At 42.4% G+C, this 21,346-nt stretch overlaps 1 protein-coding gene across 7 annotated transcripts in view; it reads left to right on the top strand.

Moving 5' to 3' along the window:
* The first annotated feature begins 4,116 nt into the window (after window positions 1-4,116).
* Window positions 4,117-21,346, top strand: part of sidt2 (SID1 transmembrane family, member 2) — a 35,807-nt gene continuing 18,577 nt past the window's right edge. For 6 of the 7 annotated variants that reach the window (XR_016094649.1, XM_088939380.1, XM_088939382.1 and 3 more), the window contains exons 1-10: window positions 4,117-5,218; window positions 7,684-7,805; window positions 12,408-12,572; window positions 12,903-12,948; window positions 13,562-13,663; window positions 15,369-15,452; window positions 15,782-15,881; window positions 16,109-16,174; window positions 17,166-17,259; window positions 19,308-19,366. Coding sequence is in view for 6 of the 7 variants with exons in the window: in XM_088939380.1 (XP_088795506.1) it covers window positions 4,985-5,218; window positions 7,684-7,805; window positions 12,408-12,572; window positions 12,903-12,948; window positions 13,562-13,663; window positions 15,369-15,452; window positions 15,782-15,881; window positions 16,109-16,174; window positions 17,166-17,259; window positions 19,308-19,366 (1,072 nt within the window). In the remaining variant the exon portion in view is untranslated. The remainder of the gene's footprint in view (window positions 5,219-7,683; window positions 7,806-12,407; window positions 12,573-12,902; window positions 12,949-13,561; window positions 13,664-15,368; window positions 15,453-15,781; window positions 15,882-16,108; window positions 16,175-17,165; window positions 17,260-19,307; window positions 19,367-21,346) is intronic. The other variant, XM_088939384.1, reaches the window with a different exon arrangement.

Here is a 21,346-nt window from a genome sequence, read left to right on the forward strand (position 1 = left end):
TCTGAGGAGCAGTTTGACCTAAGAGACCATGATTGCCATGGTCTTCATCAAGGAGATTTCCTCCTGGGTTCACATGTGTCTGTGACATGCCCCCACTCTAAATTTATTTTACTATCTAAAACAATTAAATGAATTATGTAAATAGAAAACTTTTATTAAACAACTTTGAAGAACTCACAGTGAATAACTTATAAACAAGAACACAAAGCTCACATTTTACAAAGATAATGTATTTTAACATAGAAAGTAATAAACTAACATTAATAGCAATGAATAACTATAAACAGGACCTCTGTTACTTCAAAACTAGAGCAAATCATAACATAACTACTGAAACCTTTATAGAAAGGAACTGTATAAATATGAAATTAAGAAATAAAAAAACAAGTGCACTCAATAACAAGGGAGGTGAGATAAGTAAAGCTGAGAAAATATCAAATCAATTGGCTTATATTTTCAACCTCAGGTGTGTTATAAATATGAGATCTGAAAGCTCCTCTCTGCTTCTGCTGCTGTCACAGGGAGAGCAACAACAATCCGAAGGGCTACAGGTTGAGTTCACAATACCCCCATTTAGTGAAATGCAGGAGAAACTACAAAGAAAACATGCATTTTATGTTAATTATGTATAATTGCTGAACAGTCTTTTGTACTGTACATTCGCTTTTCACGTTTGTGTTTGGCCTGGCAGCACCAATTTTTAAGCAGGTTTCCTACAGAGCACGTGTACAATAACTGGAAATGTGAATCTGTTCATTTCTAGTAAAACAACTCAAGTAGTCTCTGTCTCTTAGCTTGAAAATGTGGCATCTATACTGTTCGCTAGTCACATGGATCTGACAGACTCAAAACCAAATGAAATACAAATCATTACATTATTTTGCACATAATGCATTATATGACTAAATTTGGCAAACCTCTGGTTTAAGATCTATTCCACTCTTCTGCGCTTCAGAAACATTTTGTGCTCTATTAATATTGGTCATTTTTTGACTGGTTTTCCATTAGAATAATTCATAGCATCAACAGAAAGACATGCTATAGGAAATTGTTTCGCTCACATTTGAACATGCCAATTAAAAAATGTGTTGCACCTAGAGGGAGCTCCCTGGCAGCCTCAGGGCCCTAGACAGCCACCTAGTTTGCCTATGACCAGGGCCGGCCCTGCATGTGGGTTCGGAATCCTTCTGGACACCAGGTCTCACTAACAGGTCTGTAACTAAATAAGCTGAGTGAGACAGCTGTGGTGCTATTGGTTATTTAGAGACAATTGATGTACTAGTGGTTATTTTTCCAGGAGTGTCAGAGTAAAGCTCAACAGCATTTACTGAGTGAAACAGCTTTGGGAGATTTGATTTGAGCCCACCACTGTAGCTGATGGCAGTCCTGTAAACGTACCAACCTATTAAACAGATCTTGTCCAATTAGTCACAGTGGTTCTGATTTAAATATTGAAATATATACAGGATGTTTCACCATCATTTTGCCAAATCAAAACCTTAACCCACACTCTGTGGGAAGACATTCAGGAAGTGTCTTGCATGTAACTAGTAATTATTATATTACAAGTTTCAAATCTGAGTCTTTTCGAAGCATTTCGTGTCTTTAGTTAAATTTTTCCGGACTCGTCAGATGAGATAAAACTGAATTGCAAATATAGTGTCCAGCAGTGCTTTGCACTGCAAATCATTTTCAATGGTGACAACAACACAAATGCATTTCACTTCGCTTTTCAGTATCAAATGACCTAAAAACCACTTCCTAACTTCCTAACAGGGGTCCTCCCATCCAATTTAGATAGACAGTAGAGGGAAGAGGTGGATCCGAGTTACACTCTGCAGAGGGGAGCATCCCCGCCTCTCCTGAGGGAGAGAGCCTGAGCTCATTCACACTTCCAGCACCCTGAGGAGATGATGATCTGTGTTGTAACCTTTCAATAGCCTGAAGGTATTTGTGAACTCGATAGGGTTTTGTGGAGAACACAAACAGTCTAGCAGCCCTTTGCTCTCCAGGCTTACTGTGCCAGTTTCCCAATGTCAGCCATTCTCATCATCTATGCATCACGATCATTTCCATGAGTGATGGGTGAAGGTTTGCAATTAACAAACATTTGAAATTAACACTCTCTTCAGCACCCACATAGGTTTGCCCAGCAAAAGAGTGTGTCTGAGCCTCTCGTAAAAATCAAGAGGAGACACAGACCTTGAGTGCTTGGTCCCTGCCTTGCCATCCACCTGCATATTGCTTGGCTTGTAGTTTTCCTCACTAACATAACTTTCTCTAGTTCTTTAGCTTCAGGCATAAACTGGAGCATATAGCTCCAGAGCTGCATCTACTGCCATTGCACTTCATTCATTAATATTTCACCCCCAGCTCTGCTTCACAGCTGCACCTACTGATTTTGAACTTCATTCATCACCCCCAGAGTTGCATATACTACCTTGGCACCTCATTCATTCATCACCTCCAGAGTTGCATCTACTGCCTTTACACTTCATCCATTCATCTGTCTCAAAGCTACATGTAGTGCCTTTGCACTTCATTCATTCATCACACCCAGCCCTGCTCCAGAGCTGAACCTACTGCCTTTGCACTTCATTTATTCATTCATCACCTCCAGCCCTTCTCCAGAACTTCACCAACTACATTAGCACTACATTCATTGATCACCCCCAAACTTCATCTACTGCCTTGTCACTTCATTCATTCATAACCCCTAGACCTGCTCCAAATCTGCACCTGCTGACTTAGCTCTTCAATCATTCATGACCCCCAACCCATCTCCAGAGCTACATCTACTGCCTTTGCACATCATTCATTCATTACCCCCAGAGCTACATCTACTGCTTTTGCATTTCATTTATTCATCACCCCAGGCCCTGCTCCAGAGCTGTACCTACCTTAGCACTTATTCATTTGTCACCCTACCAAGAAGCTGCTTTTGAACTTCATTCCATCAAACCCAGAGCTGCACCCACTGCCTTTGCATTTCATTAAGTCATTCATTCATCACCCCCACTCTCTTTTAGAGCTGCAACTACTGCATTTTCCCTTCATTCATTCACCATACCCAGAAATTCATCTACTGACTTGGCACTTCTGTCACTCATCAGCCACAGCCCTGCTCGGAGCCGCACATTCTACCATTGCACTTCATTCATTCATCACCTCCAGAACTGAATCTACTACCATTGCACCTCATTCATTCATCACCTCCAGAACTGAATCTACTGCCTTTACACTTCATTCATTCATCACCTCCAGAACTGAATCTACTGCCTTTACACTTCATTCATTCATCACCTCCAGAACTGAATCTACTGCCTTTACACTTCATTAATTCATCACCTCCAGAATTGAATCTACTGCCTTTGGACTTTATTCATTCATCAGCCCCATAACTGCTCCAGACCTGCACCTTACAGGCTGCAGTGAGACTTTTTTAGGGCTGTTCTTTAATTAAAATATTTGATTGCTTGCTTTGTAAGATACATTTGACTAAAATGTGTGTAGTCATTAGCTGGGGAAAACAACTTTCAGTAAGTAATCCATTGTGGGTTATTTGTGTAAGCAATTAAAAGATATGGGTGGAAATCATAATAATCTCTAATCTACCTAATGTGTATAATTCTCATGTAAAGTAATGCATTGCCTTTGAAAAAGCAATTTCAGCATATTCTAATTACTTTTTAAGTTGCTTCCCCAACACCGGCTGCAGTATCGATGTTCAGGGGGTGGTAAAAACAGGGGTCAAAAGGCAACACCACCTTGCACACGCATCCTGTTCTTGAACGGCTTGAACCACGAGGTCAATATGCACTGCTTACAGGGAAAGTTTCGACACACTCTGAACAAACAAAATCTTTCGTCAGTTCTGTGCTCATGTGTTTTCGCCGTCAGAGCGCCCTATGCGAAATTTTAAGGTATGGCTAGTGTTTTTTTTTAATTGGGCGGTAGAAACGACTTCCTGTACAGCAAAGATCTACGTTCCCTGTTGGTGTCAGCTTTAACAGCTGTTTAGAAACAGCGGTAAAGCATCGGTTCTCCTTCAATCTGCGTCATGCATTGAAGCTCACAGAGAATATTAAACTTCACTCAGAACTGAAGGTTCTCAGTTGGTATTGGAAATCTCAAACGGCCCCTGTAGTTTTCTTTCTCCCTGTAAATAGCGCCACATGTTAACCGGCTTTGGGGAACGAAAATAAAAGGGCAGGACCCGATATTTATCGAAGATAACCGAAGCGATACGAAGCTCCGGTGTGCCTGAAGTGCGGCGGAGTGACGTCATTGAGCCAGGATGTGTAAACAACAGCAATAGGAATGAGAGCTTGTGAGGAGACGCGGGTTCAACCCTTTATTGATACAGTGATGACGACACACTTCGGCAGCGTCCGTAAGAATAATACTGAGATACAGAAGGACGCTCCTATTAGATGTTAAGACTGGCAAATCCACAGCTCCCTTTAGCCTCGTCCGAGCCCCAAACCCGGATCTGTGCGAGATTTCTTGTGTGACGGCGCTTCCACACGCCGCGGGAAGCGACGCACTGGTGCAGAGGTCTCGGGAAACTGTCTGGAAGGCGAGCGAAATGTAACTCTTGCTGCGAAAGACCAGGCGGGTGAGAGGATGGCGGAAAGAGAGCCGCTGTGAGGGCACAAGGTCCGGGCGGCTGCCCCATTGTTCGCCGGGCCGAGGAGAGTCAGGGGCCGGCTGCACTACGCTTCTGAATCCGAGGAGACGAGAAAAAAGGGGCAGACGGACCCTGAGTGCGGAGACTCGCATGTCTCTTGTTCAGTTCTGCTTATGTGAAGGACTTCCGGAGTCTTTTTTTAAACCAACTGTTTCTCGCCGGCCGGGAGTCCTCAGATGCTAAGTGTACTGGCCGACTGCAGGCGTCTGGAGGTAATAATTGCTAAAGGGTGACAATATTCCGAGCACTAACTGATCGGAATCTAGCTGGGACACCTGCCGACTGCACGTCGCCATGGTGACCCGGAGCTGCTGGAAGTCGCGGCACAAGCTCGGTACCGCAGCAGGTCCGGCCGCCCTTCTGGCGCTGTGTCTCGGTCTCTGTCAGACCGCCGCTGGGCAACACACCGGAACAGCGGCCAAGATCGTGGTCCAGAAGGACGGGGAGTTCGACACCACGTACAACGACACGGTGAACAGCGAGCAGCAGACGATCTACGCCTTCAACCACACAGTCTCCCGGAACAAGGTGAGGCAGCTGCGGAGCACAGCGCGGGCGGGGGTGTTGCGTAGTCTGAGGGTTCGCTGGTTCCAAAACCGTAGTTTGAGGACGGGTGGCGGGGATAGGTTACACATTAATAATTAAAAACAAACAACGGGCCATTCCATGCAAAATCAAAGCATGGATTTTTTTGCAATTTTGTTTTCTTCTCCTTTGGTTTTCGGTCTGTTTCTGTTTTCTTTGAACTGTCCTCCGACAACAACGACACTCCTCGGAGTTTGTTTAATTCATACGCTGTTGGCCTCTATGTACAAGTTTATGTGCACTGTGGGCTTAGGTTGCGTCTCGTGAATGAGACAGTACACACCAAAGAGCGTCATGTCCTTTACTCTCTTCGTTTCTAGTCGCAGTGAGCTGCTGCAGCCGTTTTTGTTTTAACTGAGATATCCCCCTAACACGTACACAGGTGATAAACCATTGAATAAACCAAAAATTATTACTGAAAGATTTGTACATACAAAAGTAAGCAACGTTGTCAGGCAAGAGTGCTGAATCCTGAACCAGTTCTGGTTTTAGCCATGCCAACACTTCCAGAGCTGTTCCTTCTTAGTTCTGTTCTGGCTTAGTTCTGAACTTGTTGCAGAAAATCAGTTGTTTTTTGGGATGACCGAGATGAAATACACTTGTTGATTTTTTTCAACTGTAAAAAATTCCCTTCAAGCCTCGACCCTCCCAGAGGAGCCATCTAGATCAGGTGATGAAACAGATTTGACTTGTAATTCAAGGCATTTCAAGAAAACGGTACCAGGAGTGTCAAACTCACTCTGGCGGTTCCCACTCCAGGGCCTGTGGACTTTGTGTCCCCTTTGTGTGCCTGGAGGATGAGTTTCCCAGAAATACTGATGGTTGCAAGTCCTTTCTCTGATTGGTCACTCGTTTCGATTTGGTTTTAGATTTTTGCGCTTTTTACCAGGTTAAGAGTCAGTACCTGGGAGGAGATGTAAAAAACCCAAGACTTATTTGAATGTTGTTTAGAACTGTAAGAATCAGGTAAAACATGTTGCTGTCTTGGAGGTTTGGGCTCCCTACTCTGAGGGGTGATGCATTTGTGCGCGAGATTAGTATTTCTGTACTGCTCTCATCCATGCCCATAAGAGGAAGAAAGATCAGTGCGTCACTGGAACTTGAGTGCTTTGTGCGTTGCTCAATTGACACACATCCCTGTCCGTCTAAGGTATGTGTGGAGTGTGTATGTGGGGCCACATTCCTACTGTTGTGCTGTAGTGGTTTTATTTTTTGTCTCAGCAGTGTGGAGGAGTGCTGTAAAATACTACCCTACAGTCCTCTGAGCTGATAACATGGAGGTTGTAGGTTCGAATCCTGGGTAGGATGTTGCCTTTTTGTCCTTGAACACAAGCCTTCACACACCATTAAGGTGTTCATCAGTAGAAATGGGTATGTGAGTAAGCAGTTCAGAAAGATGGAATCAGACAGACGCAGTCGACTAGGTGGATTGGCAGTTGGAGTGAAGGGTCTGAATCCTGACCTCTTCATAGCTCATACCAAAGACTGTACAAAACGGATCATCAGCCTCTTCACCAGCCCCGGTGTGAGGGCAGGCATGGGGCAACTGGTGGCTGTCATGGCACAGCTATGGGGCACTGCGTGGAGTTCAGGAAAGTTCCTTGACACCAGCTGTGGCTTGCTGTTCAACACTTGCTGTCAGCAGCCTCCACACTGCAGAAACATTCAAAGGCCCAGTGACCAAGCGCAATCATGTGATTTTGCTCAAGATGGAGCAACATTACTGCCTAGAATTAGAAAGCACTCATGTACACCAGCAGTTGTGAGTGTTCGTGTCCCAGGATCGGAGAGCTGCTGACTGATCCAGTGAGCTCAGGTGTCAAGACTGGAGCTCTAGGAATTTAAGAGGCTACAAGAAGAGGCTATTTTGCCTTTTTTTGTAGATTTAAGTACCTAAACTTAGTGAACACACTTAGTAAACACAGTGAACTCATAGTTGGATCACATGTCTGTGGATTGCTACATCACAGAGGCTTGCTCAGCACTCAGCACCCCCTGTCTCAAGACACTGCAGGGCCATTATTATGGTCATTCTGTGTCTCTCCTCATGCTCGTCATGTTCAGGTGGACAGGGTGTCATTGAGAAGCACATAAACAGCAGATTTTCAGTAATGCAGATTTTTCTTCCTATTTCTCAGATGTTCAGGGGGGCAAGTGTGAATTGAACACAAGTCAATTCAGTATAGTGCTATATTGTGTAATGTCCTTCCTCTCAGTCTTTCTTCTTAGCTGTGTTTCTTCCTCTCTCTTAGATGGATGGACACATGTCAGCTGACTACAGACTATTGCTGTCTAGTGCTAATAATTTAATCTTTTTTTTGAAGGGAGAGTCTCCTTCCCTCTCCCCTTCTTTGTGGTTCCATCTTAGCAGAAGGAGTGGTTTGACCCTAGATCTTTCTCTTTCTCAGACCGAAGGGGTACGAGTGTCAGTGATTGTGTTTTCAGATGGGGCAGAAAATCCCATCTCGTTTGTCGTCCGTCAGAAACAGGCAGTCGTCTCCTTCCAGGTGCCTCTCATTCTTCGCGGCCTGTAAGTATTTTGTAGTTGCCATATTTGAGAATGCAAAAACTTTGTAATGGCGCTGTGTGTGGGCGTTGTTGTTGTGGTTGAGGGCGGGTGCGTGCGCACTGTTGTGGTCAAGGGGCGGGCGCTGTGTGTGTTGTTGTGGTCAAGGGGCGGGCGCTGTGTGTGTTGTTGTGGTCAAGGGCGGGCGCTGTGTGTGTGTGCTGTGATTCCTATCCAAGAATGTGTTTTGTGATAAACTCTTGTAGTTCGTTAATGTAACATCAGACCTTCCCTCCTTTTGTGTCTGGAGGTGGCCTTTTCCAGAAATGACTTTGATCTCCATTTCCAGGGTTTACTGGAATTCTCTGCAGTTGGGTAGTAGTTTCTGTCCATTATGAGATGAAATGCGTGTGAAGTGATATAAAACAGAAAAGTTCCAAAACTAAAGTATTGAAGGATTTCATAACAATTTTTTAAGGACAAGGCTTCTTTTCCATTAGTGCTGTCTTTAGTATGTTTTTTTGGCAACTTGTGCTTGTCCACAGAAATTAAGATAGACTTTTCTGAATAAGTTAAGAAAAGTTTAGTTTATATTAATATTGATATATACAGGAGGATATGTTTATCAGCTTATAAATTATTTATTGTATAGTGTATATATTGTGTATATATATTATTACTTAATAGAATAAAATAAATACGGTAGACATTTGAAGAAGCTAATCTAAGAGCCTCAGATTTTAATGTTAATGCCTTTCTTTGGTTGGGAGGTGTAGGAGATTTGTGTTTTTTAATGAGTGGTTGACATTAGCAGGAAGGGATGAACTTCAGGGTTGTACTCTGGTAGGTGCTTTAATGTTTGGTAGGTGGTGATGGTCTGTTAATTACTGGTAAAGCAGAATGTTTTAAGGTTCTATGATTAAGGTACTTAGATAAGATAAGATCACTTTATGAGCCCTATACAGTTTCTTGCATTAGGAATTTGTCTTTTCGCATACCCCAGTTTGCTCTCCATGAGACACACAGACACACAGATAGGGAGAGAGAAGCCTTGGGTTAGAGCGCAGGGTCAGCCATTGTACAGCGCCCCTGGAGCAGTTGGGGTTAAGGGCCTTGCTCAGGAGCCCAATGGAGTAGAATTCCTCTGCCGGCCGTAGGATTTGAACCAGCAACCTTCCAGCCACAGGCGCAGATCCTTAGCCACAGAGCCACTGCTCCGTCCCTAGGATCCTAAATTAGTTCAAGTGACTACTACAGGCTCAGCAAATTGGGAAATTGCGAGATCAGACAACTAATGATGTAATTATATTTAACTGGACTCGCCCTTCATTTCTTATTTTGTATCCACACAATGTTAAGTTTCTCTTTTGAAGACTCTACTCCTTAGCAGCAGCTTCCGGACATGGTACTCATTTGCAAAAAAAACAGACACAAATGTGAAATTAAAGAAAAGAAAACACATACTTTTTTAAGTAAGATGTAAACACATTAGCAGAGGGTGCATTTTTAATATGGACAGATAAGGACACCTCCCTGATATGCACTACGTGGTGTCCCTCTGTCTTATCTCTGTGTGCTTCCACATCACTGTAGCTACACCTGTCGAGGTGCAAAGTCTAGGCTGCCAGGCTGACAGTGACAGAGAGATCTTAAACTGTAAGTGTAAGCATGTGTGGAGGTATGACTAAACCTCATAAACCTAGCCCTCTTTTCCCAGTGTGAACAGAATGTGACTCCCTGTCTGTGTGGATGCGGGTATCAGTCTCTGTCTGGTCTCTGTCTGCATGAATGTGGGTAGTTATGGATGAGGGGTTATGTGAACTGACTGAGAGATAAAGCTCTGCAGGGTCTGTCAGGAGAGCTATCAGGCGCATCCCTCACACACCTCACTGCAAGCATGAGGCTGACATTTCATAGGAGTGGCTGTGGGTGTTGAATCTCAGCCCTCCCCTGACACCAGGGCTTGGACTCTCAATAGCTAGTCAGTAGAGTTCCTCCTGCAATCTGCTTTTACTGACTCATCAGAAATCCAATGATTAGGTTAAGGCAGGAGAGGTATCCTTATTGTGATCAGTCTGAAAGACCGGTGCAGCTTACTCCAGGCTTCTGTTCCAAGCAAGTAGTGTACAGTGGTTCTCAACCTTTATTCCTCCAAGGCCCCTCAGTGTCCAAGAGATTATTCGAAGGACCCCTACACAGGCCATGATATTTTTCCTCTTGTACTTTTGCTGCAATGATGACTAAATCCAATGATTAGGTTAAGGCAGGAGAGGTATCCTTATTGTGATCAGTCTGAAAGACCGGTGCAGCTTACTCCAGGCTTCTGTTCCAAGCAAGTAGTGTACAGTGGTTCTCAACCTTTATTCCTCCAAGGCCCCTCAGTGTCCAAGAGATTATTCGAAGGACCCCTACACAGGCCATGATATTTTTCCTCTTGTACTTTTGCTGCAATGATGACTAAAGCGCTTGTTTTCAAACTTATGTTTATTAACAAAAATATTTGTTGCTTGTGCTATTACACTGCCTATGTTTTTTTTCCAACATGACACAAAATTAATAGGCATTTCAAAAACAGCCTGTGTGTTTATTAAATAAAAGTTATTTTTGCTAGTGCCTAAATTGCTTAATCATAACATAAAATGCCTCAGAAATGCCTATGCATAAATAATAAGTAATTTCCAAAATACAGAATTTGTCACTTCCGGCCTTTTTTTATAACTTAACAATAAAAGCTGCTCACTACTCACTCGGCTTAACTATTACCTTTTAAAGGAAACAAAATGAGTATTTCTGAAGAATGAAAAAAATAAAAAATAATTCTTAAAATACAGAATTTGTCACTGCAGACATTTTTGACAACTTAATTACAAAAGCTACTCACTCAGTGTGAGGACTGCTGTTGATGCTTGTGAATAATGTGGTCAATGTGTGGAGAGATAGCGAAGTCATTGTCCCAAAGCCCCGTGTTGCACTGTACTTTTATATCACCCAACATAGATGAGATGTGACGTTTGATGGTGTCATTTGATAGCGGCATTTTGGTTAATTGCTTGGACTTCCCTGCAAATAATTCCCTCACAATTTCAGATGCACAAAGCAAAATCAGGGTTTCCCCAAAAGTATGAGTTTTTTTCTGCTGAGCTATTTTCTGGGCTACAGTGTATGATATTTTTAGGAGTTTCTTATCCACACCCGTAGTTGCCTTCATTTCAGCTTGTGCGCTAGTAGTCAGTTCTTTTGCCTTTCACTCAAAAAAGGACCTGGGCTTGTCTTTGTACTTGTTATGTTTTGTCTGTAAATGTCTGATCAACTCGGAAGGTCTCATACACTCGTTGGATAGTACTTGGGAATAGACTACACTTTGTGGCTGAGGCTAATCTTTGCTTTTGGAAAACAAAACAAACCCATAGTTAAGGTAACTATCGTCATGTTTTCTACATTTTTTGGGTTCAGCATTAGCCGAGCATTTATGCCTTTTGTAGCTAGTTGTGGGTGCTTTGTCATCCTCTGGATCCAGCACTGGAGCGTTTCCATCAGCGATTAAAGCGTTAGTGAGAGTTTTTGGTTACTCTAGATCAGCTGAAAGTTGTTTTAGTGGGCGAATTAAAAAAGTCAAAAAAAAGTTTTATTATACTTGCAGATATAAACTTACACGTGTTATAGTTACTGTAGCTTGATTTTTAGCGATTTAAGCATTTTGTTAATATTTTTCAATTCTTTTCAGTCATCTTGTGGCCCCCCTGGAAGTTTACTGAGGCCTCCTAGTGGGCCGCGGCCCCCCCAGTTGAGAACCACTAATGTAGAAGACTGGTATAATTGTTGCAAATACAGTGTTTAGAAAATAAAAAATAGAGGAGGAATAAAAATAATTATAATATAGAAAACCCAAAATATCAGATATATCAAAGCTATACCCAGACGGTTCGGATAATTTTGAGGCTCCCAAGTTCTTTATTCTCTGCTGCAGCTTTGGCGAAAGACTAATAAATGGGAGGCAAACTAGGACAAACAAATATTTATTAACAGTAACACATCTAGACAACACACAGTGTTACACACGTATAACATAAAAAATAGCTCTATTTGCAAAACAAGGCACCTCATAGGCCTATGTTCTGATATCTCCAAAAACCCAGATTTTCAACTCGGTAATGTGAATACTATATTCAGTGACGAGCAGGCAAATGGATACAGGTGAGCAGACTGAAAGGCTTGCAGACAGGTGAGCAGGCAGCTAGCTGGCAGGCAGATCCAGGTCAAGTACGAGAAGCCGCTAGCAAATGCAAGGAATGATCAGCGAGTCAGTGCGTCAAGCTAGAAGAGTAAGTAGCATAAGAGAAATGCCAAGACTTGGAAACAAGCACTAAGACCGAACAGGGAGGTACTGTTGAAGCTGGTTGAAATGACATCACGGCCGATGATTGGGATGTGAATCTATTAATCAGCCTATTCCCTTGGCAACACGGGCAGATTACCAGTCTCACCAGCACGTAATTAAGCAGCACTTACCTTATTCCAGCAAGAGGGTGTCATTCAGCACATCGCTAAGAGTGGGTACAACTGACATTAGGCTCCTCTTGTTTTTCACCTCTCTTCATCTCTTCTGCTCATGATTCTTGCCTGCAGTTACCAGCGGAAGTACGCTTACCCACATGTGGGGCGCACCTTGTGTCAGCCGCCCGCCCGTGCCGAGATGGAGACACAGTTCTTCTTTGTGGACGTGTCCACGCTGTCCCCTGCGAGCGTGCAATACCAGCTCCGCATCAGCCGAGTGGAAAGCTTCACGCTGCAGTGAGTGGGTCCGGGGCTCTCTCAGCACAGTGGGGCTCCTCTCAGTGTCTTTCTAGATGTCAGTGTATCTCTGTTCTCCAGTGTGCCTCTCTTGCTGTATTAGTGTATTTTCTGTTTTCTCCCAGTGCGTCATGTTATCACTCTGTCTTCGTGTGTCTAAGAATATCTCAGTGTATCAATGTGTTGTCAGTATATCTCTTTCTGTAATTAGGAAACCAGCACTAAGACTGAGCAGGGAGATCTCAGTGTCTGTCAGGATCTGTCTTGCAGTATTTCTCAGTTATTGTGTTTGTGGATGTGTCAGTGTTTGACAAACTTTTTTGTCTGCAGGACAGACAAGAAGTCCAGCTTCACTGCTACTCCATCCCAGCCCCAGGTAAGACCGAGTTCTCACGTACTGGACACACTCAAAACAGCCCTCCAGTTAATAATACATGCAATATTATTAACTGACATACATGCATACTCTCTAGAAATATTATCTCACCGTACAGGCAATTAACTGATCAATCAATCAGTTTTTATTTGTATTTGTATAAAATAGCACCTTTCAATTTATATATATATATTATACATATAGAAGTACAGTAAAGGAGGAAAAAATAATTGTAATAAAAAATGTATAAATGTGAAATAAAAAAAAATAAGGCCATCAAAAACATCGTCAGAGGGTACACTTTTAATATAAACAAAGACATCACATCTCCCTGATACACCCTAATGTGGTGTCTGATCTTTATGTGCTTTCACATCATTGTCACCAGATCTATCAGTGCAAAGTCCAAGCTGCTAGACTGACAGCAACAACTAGATCTTGGAGTCTGAAGTGTGTAGATGTGGGTGTGTGTTTTTGAATGTGTGAGTGTCAGTTGTTTTGGGTATTTGTGTGTGTGTGAACTGACTAGAGATAATGTGTTGAACTGTAACAGCATGTTTATGTTGCTCCCCCTCTTATTTCCTCATCTCACATCTCTTTTTCTCTCTCTCAGTATTTTAAGTATGTGTTCCCAGAGGGAGTAGATTCAGTTGTAGTGAAGGTGAACTCTGAGATGACATTCCCCTGCTCTGTCATCTCTATCCAGGACATCCTGGTGAGTGTAGCCACACCTCTGTCAAAGTCCCTGCACTGCTCAGAGAATCCAATTTGATTGTGATTGCATAACTGCTGGGTCCAGTCTCTGCAATGGGCATATGATCTATTTCCCTGCTGTACTACAGCGCACATGCATTTATCTGCAGCATGCACTGCTGAAGTCACATGTATTCACCTGTAAACGTGGTCTGCTGATGTCCCACGCATTTACCTTCTCCGCGTTCTGCTGAAGTCGGGTGCGTTTACCAGCGGCGCGTTCTGCTGAAGTCGGGCACGTTTACCAGCGGTGCGTTCTGCTGAAGTTAGGTGCATTACAGGAGAGTATATTTGTATACCACCATTCAGTGCCAGAGTCATAAGGTACCTGCCTGCTTGTTACATGTATTGTTTTTTTTGGGGGGGAAACACCTGATAATATAAAATAAATAAAAACATTTAAGCTGTCAGAAGATATGACTTTGACTTTCTATTCGTTAGGTAAAGATTATATGGTGTTAAAGATGTGCTGCCTGCTCTCTAGGCCGGGGTTCTGCAAGATCACTTTTCAGGATTTAGTTTCTGATTCTGGAAAATGTCCTTTTACAAAAGACAAACACATTGGCTGTAGAATTAATGTAGATGTAGTGTTTGTAAGATTTCTAATTTTTTTTTAATACTAAGCTGTTCAGATTTGGTTTGTGAGGTAGTGAGCAAACGAGTATATACAGGCCTTAAACCTGTACAGTAGTTCAGGTGGGTAGCTGCATCAGCATGCATAGGCTGCAATGGAACAAGTAATATGTTTAATCCATGCTGAAAAGAGAAGAAAGAAAACGCAACATTAATGTTTTCAGCATGGAATAAACCTATTATTTGTTCCCTTTAAACCTGTATATACTCAATTTCCCTGCTGACATTATATGCAGGTAGGACATTTTTGCCTTGTGTTTAATGAGTTACTCTCATACAATTGCTAGCCAAAATATTAGATACACCCAGCTGAATAAAACAGGGCCTTTTATGAGCAGCAGGAACGAAACTCGCTGGGAGTGGAAACCAAGTGCTTCAAAACCAGCATGTGACCATGCATTCCCACAAGGTTCAGGACTATTTGTCTAACAGGATTCTAGTGTTGCATTCCACTGCTTCCTTCTGGTTACCGAAATCTACTGATTACTTGCTCAGTCCAGGGAAAGAGATGCAAAGCTTGTCACCTGCTCTGCAACAAACCGCACATGGCCTGTCCTCATGTGTACATTTGGCTGGGATTTTCTAATCTGTGAGCTATTAACTGTATGGAACAGCAAATATTTATTGTGCTCATCAGATGATTCCTCAGAAACACGGCTGCCTGGGCTGTATTAGGACACTCTTTTACGGAATTACTCGTGATCACCAATTTGTTGGGTTTGGCACCAGATTTAAGGTTGGATCTGCAATCATGGTCCTCCACAGATGATCTTTCCATTTTCTTTTCCATTGAAGGGTGCAGGCCTGCGCTGCTGTGTTTGTAGGCAGTTCAGTTCGTCTCACCTCTGATTATCTCCACCTTGGTAGCAGGAGTTTGCTGTTACATGAGAAACGGAGATACGTAAGATGCAATAGGCTCAGTGACACCCACACACCATGTTTATGCAAAATAAGAAATGCTATGAAGGAGAAGCGGCTCTACCTTCCATCTAGACATTTTACTCTCTCCTCCTTTCTGCACTGTCTTTCTCCAGTGTCCTGTGTATGATTTGGATAACAATGTGGCCTTTATTGGGATGTACCAGACAATGACCACAACAGCAGCCATAACTGTACAGGTACTGTATACAAGACGCCTTCCTCTGAACGCTGTGCACACACTGAACCCACATGGCCTTCCTCTGAACGCTGTACACACACAAGGCCTTCATCTGTACACTGCACACAAACTATCTCTGTGCATTGTCCTTTATTCAAGCTCCTTATTTGAATAAAATATCTTTTGGGATAAAAACCTGCTTTTTTGACACCTGAATCGCTTCCTAATTGAAAAGCCTCTGTAAGTACTGCATTACTCCCTTTCTTTTGTGTGCACAATGTATAGATGCTATATGCCTCTGCACTCTCTGGACAGTCTGACACTGCTTCTCTGTGGTTTCTCTTCCAGAGAAAAGATTTTCCCAGCAACAGTTTCTATGTGGTGGTTGTGGTAAAGACAGAGGACGAGGCCTGCGGCGGGCCTCTGCGCTTCTACCCTCTGCAGCCAGGTGAGACACCAAGGCTGTTTAAATCCCTCCAGTGAAAGATCTGTTTTTTATTAACTGCAGGCTATGTCAGTGCTTCGGCAGTAAGGTGTCCTGTTTCAACAACTTCGGCAGAGCAGCTCAGAAGTGACTTGAATTAGGTGGAGGTCAGAGTATTTATGTGTGTTGTCATGTTAATGATCATTCTCTTCTTTTCTTCCTCTACCCCTTCTCTCTTTCCTCCCCTTCAGATGAGCTCATTGATGCTGGGAATCGCAGCAAAGCGCTGGATGTGCTGGTTTCTCCTGCCATCAAACGTGAGCCTCGCTGCATGTCATGACAGAGTGACTGAATTCATCCTGAAATAACCGCAACACGAAACATTTGGGGCATTTTAATTTAGTAGTTACCTGGCATTTTGATGTAGAAAATAACAGCTACTAAAAGTAATGATGTGACAGTAAAAATCGTCTTAGTGTATTTTTGTAATTCTCATGGCAAATTTCTATTTAATATTTCACCAGTGATTTATTGCAGCCACAACTGTAGTACAGGTTTGTCTTGTCAGCCACAGGGTTTACTTCCTGAAGACCTGCAGTGGGTAAATACTTGAGTTTATGGGCTATATGGGCTTGAACTCCCCTTGTTACACTCATCAACAGCTAACAGGACTCGCAGATTTCACGCTTCGATTTTACCCCACAGTACAATAACGTAACTTAGAATTCAAGACACAAAAGTAATACAATGTAATTAAATGTAAAATGAAATGACATTTACCCTGAATCCCCAGACTTCTATTATGTATGCTGTCAGACAGCTGAATGCCCAGCTGGGTGGAGACACATGAGAGAGGATACAATAACATGGAGTCAGAATATGCTGCAGCAATCTTGTTGTTTTTTTTAAAGTTTCTGCAGAACTTTGTGTGAGCGAGGGTTGGAACACTAGGACTCACTATGGAAACCATGTGTGAGCAAGGGTTTCCTGAAGTTGGGAAGACTGATACTCACTACGGAAACCGAGTGAGCGCAAATTATGCAGAAGATTAGGGAAACCTGTATTAGTTGTGGCTGTGTTTGAGTTTCAGCCCAGCTACTCTGTGACACCCTTCTTGTCCACCCAAAACAGCATATACATATACAGTATCTGAAATCAACACCCTTAGAATCTCACCCTGTCTATTATTGATATCTGCAACGAGCTTCCCTATTCTGTGAACATTCTTGCTGTTTGCAGTCTTAGCTCAGCGGTCCCCAATACTCCTGTAATACACACTACAAGTCATGCTGCTCTCTCTTTCTCCAGCGGAGGTGTATGTGATGGGGATGCTGTTCTGTTTGGGGATCTTCCTCTCCTTCTACCTCCTCACCTTCCTCGTCGCATGTCTGGAAAACAAAAGGTCTGTCTGGCTGTCTTTATGTCCACGTGTGCTCCTAATTATATCTGTTTCTTTAGAGAATATTAAATCTGTTTTAGTGTCTCAGCACCTAAGCAGTCCTTGGCAGTCTGTCAATGCATTTTCTTGTATTAGGAATTTGTCTTTTCGCATACCCCAACTTGCTCTCTATGAGACACATGGACAGGGAGAGAAGCTTGGGGTCAGAGTGCAGGGTCAGCCATTTATACGGCGCCCCTGGAGCAGTTGGGGTTAAGGACCTTTCTCAGGGGCCCAACAGAGTAGGATTCCTCTGTTGGCCGCGGGATACAAACTGGCAACCTTCCAGCCACAGGCGCAGATCCTTAGCCATAGAGCCACCACACCACCCATATAGTGTTGAAGCGTTATTGTTATTGCATCAGTGTGTCTCAGTAAGTGTTTTGATGTGTTAGGTGTGTTAGTATGTGCTTTAGTAGAAATGTAGAGTGCTTTTGTTTGTCGGAATGTACTGGTGTCAGTATTGCTGTCCAAGTGTACATTAGTATTTTGGTATCTGTTAGTTTTAGAAGTATCAATAGAAGTGTTTCAGTGTCTTTAAACATCGAAGCAAGAAAAACAAATGCTGTACTGAAGAAAGTAAAATTCTCCTTAAGTCTATTAAAAGGGATACTTCATCATTCCTCAGTAGGGCTCGGTGTTGCCTTACAGTTGTGTAAAATAAACACCCATGGCTGCTGTTAGCTTACAGTGTATTTAAAATTATACAGCGATAGTGAATGTATCCAGTCCTCCTGAAAGTGTACAGAATATTATTTTTCATAGGAACTTGCAAAAAAATGTACCAAATCTTAGGCAAGCTGGTTTTGTTATGTTGTTTAAATACATCTGTCCCTCTCAGATTTGATGTTTTGACATGAAAAGCACTATATAAACTAGTAACCTGGCAGGACTCGTTTTGTGAGCATGGAAAAAATTAGGGGCATCTACATTAAGACTCAGACTTTGTGTGTCATATTTCCTAATCTTTAATTTTCTTACGCAACACAGTGGTTTTTAAAGTGTGTGTGTGTTTTCAGCAGGGGTAGTTGGGTCAGGAGATTAGTATTATGTCAGACATTATTTTCCACTAGTAACACACAGTCTTTGAGAAAGTATTCTCGTATTGAGAAAGGGTATACTGACATTGCTCTTTGAACAACCAGGGTTGAACCAGGACCAAACTGCAGCATCACACTGCTCTGCCAACCCCCTTCATACGTGTTACAAGAACATAAGACAATTCACAGTCAGTTGTGGTGCAGTGGTTAACATTTCTGCAGGTTCAGTTCCCGTGTAGAGTTTGTATGTTCTCCCCATGTTTGCGTGGAGTACCTCCCTGTATTCCACTTTCCTTCCACAGTCCAAAAACATGCTGGTAGGTTAATTAGCTCCCAGAAAAATTGGCCCTGGTTTGTGTCAGTATGTGCCCTGCAATGGACCAGCGTCCCGTTCGGGCGGTGTATCCTGCCATGCTTGCCAGGATGTAGTACTGACTCCAGCTCCCCCACAATCCAGCATTGTTTAAAGCAGATAGAAAATGCTCGGATTTGTATAAAGTGGTTACAAGATGGAGGATGGATGGATGGATAACAAACCATGTAGCCATGCAAACCATGGATAACAGTCGTGCAACCCATCCACCCAATTTTATATAGTTTGGAGATCCTGCTGTTTCTTGCAAGGGTTTGACTTAAACATGATTGAGTTGTGTGTTCCGTACTGGTGTCAGTGTGTATCAGCATTGGTGTTTCAGTTTTATCAGTGTGGATACATATTGGTGTTTCAGTGCTATCAGATCATATTGGTATTGGTATATTCATGTCGAAATTAGTGGCATTTCAGTGTTATCAGTGCATATCGGTTTTGGTGTTTCAGTGTTGATATCACTGACATTTCAGTGTTACCAGTGTGGATTAGTATTGATGTTTCAGTGTGGATCAGTCCTGGTGTTTCAGTGTTGACTGGTACTGCTGTTTCAGTGTTTCCATGGAGCTGACCTGCCTGTTCTTACTCATTTCTCTCATCACCAGGCTGCACAGGAAAAGGGAGGGCCTCCTGAACACTCCAGATGCGTCGCCTGCAGAGACAGGTAACCTGTTGGCAAGGGCATCCCATTGTTTTTAGTGGCATTGGAGTGGGGGAACACCACTGAACACATATCCCCCTCCTCATCTGTGTTTTCTGTGCAGCAGGACAGGCACACTGTTATATTTCAGGCTGATGAGCACATTATCTAGATATAATAATGTGTGTGACTTTTTAGGTATTAATAAACTACCAAATGGGTTACATGGGCCAAAAGTTACCTCTTATTTGCAACATTTCTTTTTTTCGTTTGTAGGCACATGTGAGTGTGGTAGTTATAGATTGACTTTGTATCTGTAGCAAAGGATGTGTGGGTTGGTGAGCATGCATATAGTTTGTCAGCGCACAGATTTCTTAAAACGTATTAGCGCCAGAGAACAGCTGTTTAAACAAGAATTGTTTATGTTTATACAAGATCACATTGCGTTAAAATGCAATAATAAATTTGTGGACAATATTGCTGACTATAATATTGATTATTATTAATATCTTGCAATATATATGCAATACAATTGTCCCATAAAAACTATCATTGACTTTAATAACAGAAGAATATTGTCACACTTCTCTTTGTGCAAAATAATTTATCTAAAGGAGCATGTGTACTGTCTTTTGTATCCATGAAGTAGAGCACCCTGTCAGTCAGTGAGTAGTCCTGGGTTAAAAATGTGTCGTTTTCGACGTTTCTGTGAAAAGTAGAAATGACATGCCTTTCCAAGCATATGTTATTCTTGATGTGAAACTCCAGAAACATGTACCTTACATAGATTATTGCCTACTCTTTAAACATAGAATGGAATACATTTACGATGACTTCCCAGTAAGACTCATACCTGCTGTTGACTTACTGGTACGTTTCTGAAGGCGTGTCATTTCTGGATAATATAATAATATTGTAGACAATATTACTCACAATTTTTTTTTTGCTTTTTAATGCAGTTATCTTGTATAAATGCAAAAACTATCATGTTTTAATGCAATTTTAACTCATATAAACACAATGCTATCTTGTATAAATAATAATAATAATAAACTTTATTTTATATAGCGCCTTTAAAGGTGGCTTCTCAAAGCGCTTTACAGGATGACAATAACAGTAAATAAGAAGACTACAACAATAAATAAGAAGATATCACAAGATAGGACACAATTATAATTACAACAATACAACAATAAAAATAGAGGAGACCGTGGAAGGTGGTATTAAGAAGAGCAGAGGGGTGAAGAATGGAACCAGTTAAGTAAAGGCTTTTCTGAAGAAGAAGGTTTTGAGTCTGGATTTGAAGGAGTTTAGAGAAGATGACTCTCTAATATCCTTGGGCAAAGAGTTCCAGAGCTTGGGGGCATAGCAGGAGAAGGCCCTGTCGCCCATACAATGTAGACGGGCTTGGGGAACAGTAAGGAGGGCAGAATTTGAAGAGCGGAGGTTGCGAGGTGGGGAGTAGGGCGATAAAAGTTCAGACAGGTATTGAGGTGCCAAGCCATGTAAAGCCTTATAGGTGAGCATGAGGATTTTAAAGTCTACGCGGAATTTGACCGGAAGCCAGTGCAAGGACTCCAGGATAGGAGTAATGTGAACACTTGCACTAGACCTGGTCAGGATTCTGGCTGCTGAATTTTGGACATACTGCAGCTTGTTCAGAGTAGATTTAGATACCCCAGGGAGTAGAGCATTGCAGTAGTCAATTCGAGAGAATAAAAATATGTTGATCAGCTTTTCAGCCACAGTTAATGATAGCATAGGGCGTAGTCTTGCGATATTTCTAAGGTGAAAAAAAGATGTTTTGACAGTATGCTGTACATCTGGGTCGAATGTTAAGCCAGAATCGAATATAACCCCAAGGTTTTTCAATTTTGATTGAAGCTCAAGTACAGAGCCATCTACAGACAGGGTTACAGGACTGGCTTTACGAAGTTGATGGGGGGTACCAATAAGCATGACTTCAGTCTTGTCACAGTTAAGATGAAGGAAGTTTTGAGTCAT

Source organism: Atractosteus spatula, chromosome 22 (genome assembly GCF_055471065.1).
Source record: "Atractosteus spatula isolate fAtrSpa1 chromosome 22, fAtrSpa1.hap1, whole genome shotgun sequence".
Lineage (NCBI taxonomy): Eukaryota > Metazoa > Chordata > Actinopteri > Semionotiformes > Lepisosteidae > Atractosteus > Atractosteus spatula.